The sequence below is a fragment of the Lycium barbarum genome, chromosome 2, assembly GCF_019175385.1.
Source record: "Lycium barbarum isolate Lr01 chromosome 2, ASM1917538v2, whole genome shotgun sequence".
Lineage (NCBI taxonomy): Eukaryota > Viridiplantae > Streptophyta > Magnoliopsida > Solanales > Solanaceae > Lycium > Lycium barbarum.
The window spans coordinates 3437132-3447295 of NC_083338.1; the positions used below are offsets into that span (position 1 = coordinate 3437132).

General features: G+C 34.4%; 1 protein-coding gene across 2 annotated transcripts; it reads right to left on the reverse strand.

The window, feature by feature from the left end:
• Nucleotides 1-829: 829 nt before the first annotated feature.
• Nucleotides 830-5795, reverse strand: LOC132625889 (ubiquitin-conjugating enzyme E2 variant 1D). Of its 2 annotated transcripts, none has more exons than XM_060340485.1 (4): nucleotides 5608-5795; nucleotides 2628-2767; nucleotides 2198-2323; nucleotides 830-1190 (listed from the first exon to the last, which is right to left on the reverse strand). In XM_060340485.1, exons 1-4 carry the CDS (start codon nucleotides 5639-5641, stop codon nucleotides 1050-1052), a joined length of 441 nt encoding a protein of 146 aa, XP_060196468.1. In that variant the 5' UTR covers nucleotides 5642-5795; the 3' UTR covers nucleotides 830-1049. The 2 variants fall into 2 exon arrangements, with proteins under 2 accessions (XP_060196468.1, XP_060196469.1); XM_060340486.1 differs by lacking the exon at nucleotides 5608-5795 and adding an exon at nucleotides 5157-5305.
• Nucleotides 5796-10164: the final 4369 nt, after the last annotated feature.

Below are 10164 nucleotides of genomic sequence, written 5' to 3' on the forward strand. Positions count from 1 at the left end.
CTCACTTTCCATAATTGGTGTACTCATGGTTGACTGTGATGGTTTCTAAATTAAGTGGAAGTACTATTTTGATGCATTCATTGTACACTTGGATATAACTTTAACCTACGAAGAAAACAGCATGTGCAAAAGAATCTGTTTCACCTAACTTAGCTTATTATAAAAGCACCTCTTCAAATTCACATCCCTTTGGTCCCATTCAATAATTCAGAATAAAATGTGAAACATATTAATAGCTCTTGGGCATTTTATTTCACTTTTGCTATTAAGTAACTTGGTCCCTCCCAGACTAGGCTTATTGTGTTCTGGTAACTGGTGACTAGAACTCTCTTATATACATTTTTTATGACGATAATATCTGGGCTAGCTTGTATAACCTCCACTATTTCACCAAATGGTATCTATATCTGGGCTAGCTTGTATAACCTCCACTATTTCACCAAATAGCATAGATACCGGATAACTCTATTCCGGTGCAGACGGAGAGTATGTGTTTCTAAGTTGGCTGCTCGAGAAGGGTGCTAACACCATTTTCCAAGTGAATTTAGTGTAGAGAATAGTTCAGTCCTTACGAGGATATTCAATAAAATTGGAACGATACAAAAAAAAAAAATTGCATCAACCATTTGTTGTGCAACAAAGATGGAAGAACTGCAAGAATTTCTTTGTTCAACAATAATGTAAGACACTTGGTACATAACAAAATAGGAAATGCTAGAGACATATCCAGTATCAACCATTTGCGGTGCAACATGCCAAAGAAAAGGAAGAAAATACCAAGTACAAGGATGATTCATACTGCAAAAGAACCAATCGACGATGATTCAGATAGCACAAGAACTGAATCCATTAATCAAACAGCAAGCATAGTCGAAGTTCAGAAAAAAAGAAAAGCAGAGGGGACAATCAAGATTCCATTGTGAGGTAAGAGGAGAAAAGCCTCTTCAGGCATTCAACCCCTTTTACATTTTAATTCCCAATGTGACAACACAGCAGTACAATTTCGCACATAGTTGACAAGAAGACCTATACGTTATTGCCCTTTAACGCTAGAAATAGGTGCCTTCCGGTGGCTGAACTAGCTTACGGTTGTGGGGAGAAGCCATCTCCTTTTTCAGTTGAACCAGTATGTCTTCCATAGTGTACTCTCTCTGCCAATTTGCAAGTAAAGCAAACTTTTTTGGTTCCACCTGTGCACAAATTATACGATGTAGAGAATCATCAACTAGTTTACCAATTTACTAATTGAAAACATATGTATGCCGCTATAAACAAGAAAAAATATACTCCCTCTATTTCAATTTGTTTGTCTTACTTTCCTTTTTAGTCTGTTTGAAAAAGAATGTCTCTTTCCTAGTTTGGGAATTTTTAATTTCAACATACCACATGGCATGTTTAAGACCACAAGAATAAAGGGTATTTTGGTACATTACACATATCTTTAGTTTAAGACCACAAGATTCAAAAGTCTTCTTTACTTTCTTAAACACCGTGCCAAATCAAACTAAGACAAAAAAAAAAAACGGAGGGGGAGTATTACATTAGGCAAGTGAAAATGTATATATTATTGCAGAATCTGTTAGCACTTTTAGACATGACTAATCCTAAGTACCACTTTTGCTGATGGCTTCATATTTCTCTTTACTTCTAACTTTTAGCCGATCATTCAAATCCTATCTAACCGAGAAATAGAATGTTATCCAACATCTAAAGCTGCAAACCTACGACTATGGAAACATAACATCATAGCAGCTAATCATGCACTTAGGAGAAAAGTCGAACCAAAAAAAAAAAATTGAGAACTTCGAGAGCGGAAATACCACTGAAACTAATTTGGTATCTTCAACAAGAACTTTTAATGAACTAAAATAAAGCACGATATTCAAAATTTGTCTGCATTAAAAGAAACATCATTTATTCCAGGGAATAGAATCATTTGGTTAGTACCAACTGTAGGATACGAATCCTTCGAGGGTATCTGGTTGTTGCTCCACTTTTGTTTTACAAGTACTATGCTACATGTAATGCCATTAAAAATATACTTTGCAAGTGTTGAATTGAACCATGGAGAACAGAAGTTCGAATTACTTTAATCATCTTTTAGCGTACGTGCAACCATTCTGAAGATGCAAACTGTCACATAATAATTGCTTGATAACAAAAGCTATGATTCTAGCATTATAATATTGTCGCTTACCACTCCTGTTTCATGGTTGACACACGTCATGTTGATGCGAGAGTGGAAACGGACACTTGGTGGCTTCTCCGGATAATCCTTGTCGCAGAATAGCTTCAACTGATAAATGCGACCTTCATGCACAGACTGGAAAAGAAGGAAGTTAGTCTTTAACTGTGAACGACTGGAAACACAGAGCATCAGTTTATTACTAATAGCCTATTTGGCCAAGCTTCTAAAATCAGCTTATTTTGAAAAATGCTATTTTAAAAAGTGTTTTTTGAAAACATACTTCTGGAGAGAAGCAATTTGTGTTTGGCTAATCAATTTGAAAAGCACTTTTGAGCAGCAATAGTGTTTGGCCAACAATTTCTAGGACTAGAATTTCATGTATTTGCCATATCCAAAGAATGAGATGGTAGGAAGTAAAAGAAGAGAAGAGAACGTGTACATTGTGAGGACCAATAATGGTGCCAGTCCAAGAACGCATATAAATGTCATCTCCATCATCCATACCATAGCTCACTGTCCCATCTCCAATACCCTTTTCCCCACGTTCAAGCTCCTCCAGTAATCTGAAATTGCGAGGAACTGCAAGGAAATTGAAATTTTGGTTGGTGAAATCTTCAAAAAGAAAACAGTCTAGAAAGAATTGTGTGAAGGCTTCAAACTCCAAACTAGATTGTACGGTCTAAATGGAAACAAGAACAACGACATTGTTACGCATTTTACTACAAAGTAAAAACGGTCTAGTAAAACAATCCAGATGCATACAAGTAAGGTAAGAACCCATTCGCACATGAAATGATATTTAACTAAATTTGCTACCACATCAAACAGTCAGTGGTGTGCTTACTTTAGGTCCTCTGTTTGCTGAGAATCTTTAAATCTTGTTAAAAGTTTATATGCCCGTAGAAATGCAGAGAACTACTGGGTTTTGAGAACCTAAATTACTGGATATAGGTTTGAAATGGGTCTAAATGCAGTGACATGGATAGTGACGTTCGTATAGCCAACCGCGACTAGCTTGAGATTGAGGTGCAGTAGGCCGTAGTAGTTGCTGTTTTTTTTTTTTTTTTTTTTTTTTTTTTAACAAACGGTCAGTGCCCACCAAGAAGCAGAAAAAGGGACAAAGTGTTTTGTGCAATTTTTGAGGGTCCATATATGAAGCATAAATCGTCAAGCTGAGGTTAGAATATGCATAGGTCTAACTCACTTTTTCAAGATAAAAAGAGAAGACGGAACGGAACCAACTATGCACATATCCCATCACTCCACAATTTGGCAAGTTATTTTGGGTTGGGGGAGGGGGTGGGTGTATTTATATTGATAACAGTATAGTTGGGCCAGCTTTCCCGCACCTCAACTTATTCCACGAGATACTGGTACCAGCTAACTCTGTGCACCAAGGCTAGGACAGATGGCAAGACATCACCTAGTGTTTTGTCTGAGCTGGGATTTGAACCAGAGAACCCATGGTTCTCAACCCACTTCATTGACACTAGACCACACCCTTGGGTGTGAAAATCACGCTATATTGATCAGAAATTCTAACTACAACAACAAAAGATATGACAACAAATAGAGATAAGGATACAAGGCAGCAACAAAAGAAAGCAAAGAACAATTACTCAGCAAAAAACCCTGATAACGATACGAAGTAATCAATCCACCATGCACACCAAATTACAGACTATGATCACAAAGCAAACAGCGATTTTGGGACAACTAACACCAGCAATAAATTCCACAGAACTGCACGGCACAGACACTCGTGTACTTTGATATATGAAACCAACGAAATACTCAGCATTGCTTTTCATTTAATTAAGACATTAGGCTTGTGGACAGCTTCATCTGGTAAGATTCAGTTAGAGGATAAGACACCTAAAAAAAAATTAAGATCTGGAAGTCCCTAAAACTATAATTGTGTTATCTCAATAGAACAAATCTCTCTGAAACACAACTTTCTAAACCATAACATCTACTTCACATTCAAGAATCTAACCCCCCCCCCCCCCCCCACCCCCAAGAAAATATATAGAGTGTATATATATATATATATACACACACGCACGCGCGCTCATATTGATGATAAAATTACTGTTAAATTTGCAAAAGAATTGAACTGCAGAAATTTAGAATAACAGCAGAACCTCAAAAGAGCCCCACAACCAGGACTACTTCCTAGCTAATCCAAATCAATTGATCAGGCAGTTCCTCAATATATAGAACAAATGAGAACTGAGACATTAAATATCCACAAGCAAAAGAACATATCAAACATAAAACATGCATAAAAGAAGCAAATAAAACGACGCAGAAGCAGATTCGAAAAGAAAATGATAAAATTAATGTCAAATTTACAAAAAATGCAGCAAAATGCAAACATAACCCACAACCAAGACTACTTAGCTAATCCAAATCAATTGATCAGCAAGTTCCTCAATATATAATACTCCCCATGTCCCAATTTAGGTAATACACTATGCTTAAAGAATGATATATTTCCTTATTTGGCAACAATTTAACTTTAAACTTTACCTTTTACGCTTAACGAGATGATCTATAACCACACAAATATCTTTGGCTTATTTTAGACCACAAGATTCAAAAGTTTTCCTTTATTTCTTAAACTCCGTGCCCAGTCAAACTATATCACATAAATTGGGACGGAGGGAGTAATTGAATAACAAGTTCTAATCAGCAAGAACTTAGATATTAAATAACCACAAGCCAAACAACACATCAATTACAAAACATGCATAAAAGAAGAAAAACAAAGCAACCAAGAACCAGATTTAAAGTAAAAAATAAAGGATTGCATAACAAAGATCAAAACTTTGTGCACAGGAGCTGAGTTTACCCCGTGCGCACCCAAAGGGTAGCGGCTGGCTGCGGGTTCCCATGTCATCAAAAAAAAAAAAAATCAAAACTTTATAGAAATAACAAAAAGGGGTTTCAAGAAAATTGGCTTTACCAACAACACTAGATCCTCCTGAACCAAGCATCATACCTAATTGATACTTCTAATGATTCTTTGGGGTTTGTACAAATATCAATTTGATCGAAGAACAGCAAAAACTAACATACTTAAAGGCTGATAGAATCTTTGGTTACATTTTTGCTTACAACAACAACATACGCAGTGCAATCCCACAAGTGGGGTCTATCATCTTTTTTGCTTATAACAACCAAACATTACTTAAACGTCAAATGTTGTTACAGGTGTATAAAAAATCCCAGATAATAACTGAATTTAAAAGTACTAATCAGCAAGAACTGACACATTAAACACACAAAAAGATGCATAAAACAAGAAAAACAAAACAACCCCACAACAAGATTTGAATGGAAAATAAAGAATTGCATAACAAAAATCAAAACTTTAAAGAAATAACAAAAAGGGGTTTCAAGAAAATTGGTTTTACCAACAACACTAGATCCTCCTGAACCAAGAGTCATAGCTAATTGATATTTCTTGATGATTATGTGGGGTTTGTACAAAATATCGATTTGATGAAGAAAAAGAAAGAACAAAAAAAAAACTTAAAAAGAGTGAGAGAATCTTAGGGAAAATCTAATGGAGGGCTAAAGAGAGGCAGAAGGGAAAAATGAGGGGATAAATAAATATAGAATATATGATTGGTAGTGGGTAGGAAAATGCAATTGCACAAAAGATCTCATACATAATTTAAATAAAAAAAATAAAAAAAAAAGGAAGATAATAACATTTTTAGTCCCTAAATTATAGATATACTTTGATTTGGTCCTAAGAAGGGAAGACTTGGAGCAACGGCAAAGTTGTTAGGGTTCGAACCATGGAAGTGATTACTTATACTTGCATTAGGGTAAGTTATTTACATTACATCTTTGGAGTGCAGCCCTTACTCGAATCCTACTAACCCGGGATGCTTCGTGCATCGAGCTGTCCTTTTTTTTAGGAAAAAAAAATGAGTTGGTCCTTGTGATATTTGATGAAGCACATTTCACTTTTAATTAGTCGAAATGTATGCTTTTAATCTTTTTATGTAAGAAGTATCTTGTATTTGAACTACTTTTAGAACTATATCGACATCAAATACGAAGTGATAATACAAGCTTAACATAACACTTGTGTAATTAAGTAGTAGAACGACTGATAATTATAATAAATTTGTAAGTATTCACAAGCATAAAAATGCTCGTTTTAGTCAGTATCGTAAGAATCAAAATTGAGGACTAAAAGTACTATTAACTCTTTGAGAAAGGTAGGGTAAAATGAAATCAAAATTTCCTGAAAATAAAAAAGAATATAAAAAGCATTGGGGGGTAAAGATAACTTTCTTGAAAATCCTAAGGAAAAAATAATAGAAAATGGAGATAGTTGAAAATGGAATATAGAGTTGTCCCAAATGGAATAGTCTATAATGTAAGGGAAACAAATCAAACAATAGAAATTCGAATATGTGAGAAAAACAATTTCGTTGGCAAAGAAATGAGAAAGAAAAAAATTGTGAATTTGGTCCATGAAATATTGTTCTATTTAAATTTTGATGTATATGTACCATTCAACTTCTCAAATTTGACATTCAATTTAGATCATACATAATTTTTTAGTTGTCCAGAGAACAAAAGGTTAATTCAGCTTGCTTCAACAAACGAACATGAAGTAATTTCTATTCTTACCAAATCTAGTAGTATTTATATAATCATATTGATAGTGAGCAAGAGAAAACATTCACATTTGAATCCCTGTATTTTACTTTAGGTTAAAAAGATTAATATTAAAAAACCTTCTTATTTTTGTTAGTGATAGAAGGTTAAAGCAAGATGCTCAACTTTGCAGTAGTAGAAAACTACATCAATGATTAGGGATCCCTATTGATTATTAAATTATTTAGAAATAACTAAATATATGGTCTATATGCTTGAATTGTTTTTGGGATTTGATCTTCTAAAAGATCCTACCACTTTTTTGTTGTGGCCCGTGGGTAAACATACAATATGTGCTTATACTGGTGACTTTATCTTTATTATACTTTAATCATGCATGACTCTACCATAGAAGTGTTTATAAAGGGAAGTGAAATTATTTGGTTAAAAGGATGTAGGATTATTATTCATTATATTGGCAGAGTATTGTGCATAAAGTGAATTTTAAATTGCTTAATTTTTGTTTTGTGTAACTTTCTTAAGAAGGGTATATGATGTGAGCTCGGGAGATCAACTTAATTAAAATATTAAAGGCTGTGAGAGAAGAATAATGAATTAAGAATGAAAAAATCGAAAGACAAAGAATAACATTGGATTAGAGCTAAGAACAATATTTTCTAGCAGTTAGTGATCATGCTTTGTATTCTTGACTGAACAACTTTCATTCCACAAACAAATTTGAGTGGAGTATTTTTTAAGTGTTGTAAATCTTAACGTTTATTTCCAGTGATTTATATAATTCTCCTACAAAAAGTTATTGTTGTTATACCGAATCTGTATCAAATTTTAGTAGATCAGGACCACAACTTATTGTTCTAAAGATAGGAGCACAAATTCAAGTATATAAACTTGAATCCTGCTTCAATATTCAAACAAACAATTAGGGAGAATTATAAGTATTTAAGTATCTTTTAAGTATTTAATCATTTTATCTTTTCACATTTTAAATTCGAATATTTTCTCTACTCCTGCTACCATAAACATTCACCTACTTTGCCTTATTTCATACCAACAGGGAAGAGCTGATTCTCAACAATGGAGACTATGGTAGGAATGAAAGAGTGCAAAGTAGCAATCTTCTTATAGCAATCATGAACAAATAATTCTAGTTGGATACTGCAAAGAATTATATCCACCGCTCGATGGAAATTGTACTTCAAGGTGGTAACCGCGACTCTTCCGCTGTGATGACTTAGCCAACGATGCGACTAGAAGGGTTAAGACCTGAATGATCCTCAAACATACCATTAGAAGAACCTAGAATATCGGACAATTGAAGACTCAAATTGTTAATAGTTGTCAGGGCTTGACTTGGAGTCATAGACAATGCAGCACTAGCATTTAGAGACTCTTTATCAAAGAAAAAAGATAAGTGGAATTTTCTTAAACATATTGATTAATTGAAACAAAATGATTCCCTCAATGCAGCTTGTGAAATTCTTAAAAATTGTGCTAATGGATTTTGAAGCTGTATCAAAGTTAAAAGTAGGGCTGGGCATAAATACCGAATACCGAAAACCGAAAAACCGAACCGAACCGAAACTTCAACAAACCAAACCGAACCGAACTAGTTTGGTTCCGTGTTTGGTGTCCATCGTCAAAAAACCGAAACCGAAATAGCCGAACCGAACTTTGATAAAACCGAACCGAAAAACCGAACGCGCACCGAAATTTAATACATTACCCAAAAAAATTAAAATAGTTCAGGCCCATTAAGTTTAAAGCAAAAAAAATCCAATTGTAATAAGTCCTCTTTTGTATTTGTATCCCTAATTTTCCACTTCAATTGAAAAAATCAAATATCCTTAACAAAGAAAGGTAACTAGAATGTCTCTTTAGGATTAATGTATGTCCTTTATGTGTTTTCTTAATTGTTCTTACGGTATGTATATAACACCTAGTAATCCTATGTCATGATTATAGTTTTCTGTTCTTGTGTATCCTGTTTGTTTGATCTTGATTTCAATTTATCAGTTTTATGTTTTATTGCTTTTGAGAATATGAATTAGTATCAATGGAATCGCTTCTAATATTATATTAAAAAAACCAAATTGAAAAAACCGAAACCGAACCGAACTTTAAAAAATCGAAACCGAAAGAACCGAACCGAACTAGTTTGGTTCGGTGTTTGGTGTCCACCTTCAAAAAACCAAACCCGAAATAGCCAAACCGAAGTTTAATAAAACCGAACCGAAAAACCGAACCCCCACCCCTAGTTAAAAGCGGAGACTTTGCAACCACATGAGAAGTAACACCATACTAGATAGTATGCCTACCCACTTCATGCACTTATATATACCCTCCAAAGTCCAAACTTTGAAAACAGGTGCACAAAATAAGAAAGGAACCTTTTGGAAGATAACAACAAACAACAGAAAATAAAATTTGATGACATGGACTATTATGTCACAACTCACAACATAAGGAGGGAGGTCTTTTTGAGGGGTGAGAGATTTGAAAATGTGCAGTAAGAGCTTACTATTGAAATGGTTGTGGTGAGAGCAAGATTTATGAAGAAAGATTTTGAAATGTGCAGTAAGATTTCATCTTTTGTATAACATCTGTGTTAAAAGCTATATATTTCTTAAACAGAAATTTCTTATGGAAATAAATTATTTTTAACAACTATGGTGTCCGGACCAACTTGCGTGTACCTCGATTGATTCCACGGTGTACTTGCTACCTCCCACCGGCACAAATATCGGGCAACTGAGTGCATCAAAAGTCTATAACTGAGTTACTTAAGTAACTAGATGTCACACCAGCTGTTGGATTGGGTACTTAACCTGGTGTTTGCTCTGTCCATTACATTTTCCTTTTTTTCATGATTGACAAGTCCATTAGAGTTTACAGTACATAAGGTCCCCGTATTTCAGTACCTATTCTTTACAACATCACTTTAGCAACCTAGCACCTCTTATTTGCTTAGAGAGAGATTCCAAAACAGCTGCATTTAAAAGCGCTTTTCTTTGTTCGAACTGATATATCATTTATGACATTACATAAATGATATTACATAGTACAAGGACGGACTTCTCTTATGATATTTAGTCACTGCCTCAAAAAGCTTCACCGAAAGGCAGAGGCGGATCCAGGATTTTAAGTTTATTGGGTTTGAATCTTCTTTTTGCTTACTTGGTTCAACATACATTATTTATACATATTAACATGAATATTCTTAATACACGGTAGAGTTTGAGCCAACCCCAGAGACATAAGGGGGAGGGGAGTGAACTTTAAAAGCCATTTGATAACTTCCAAAAAACTACATTAAGGGAAGCTGACATTCTGTG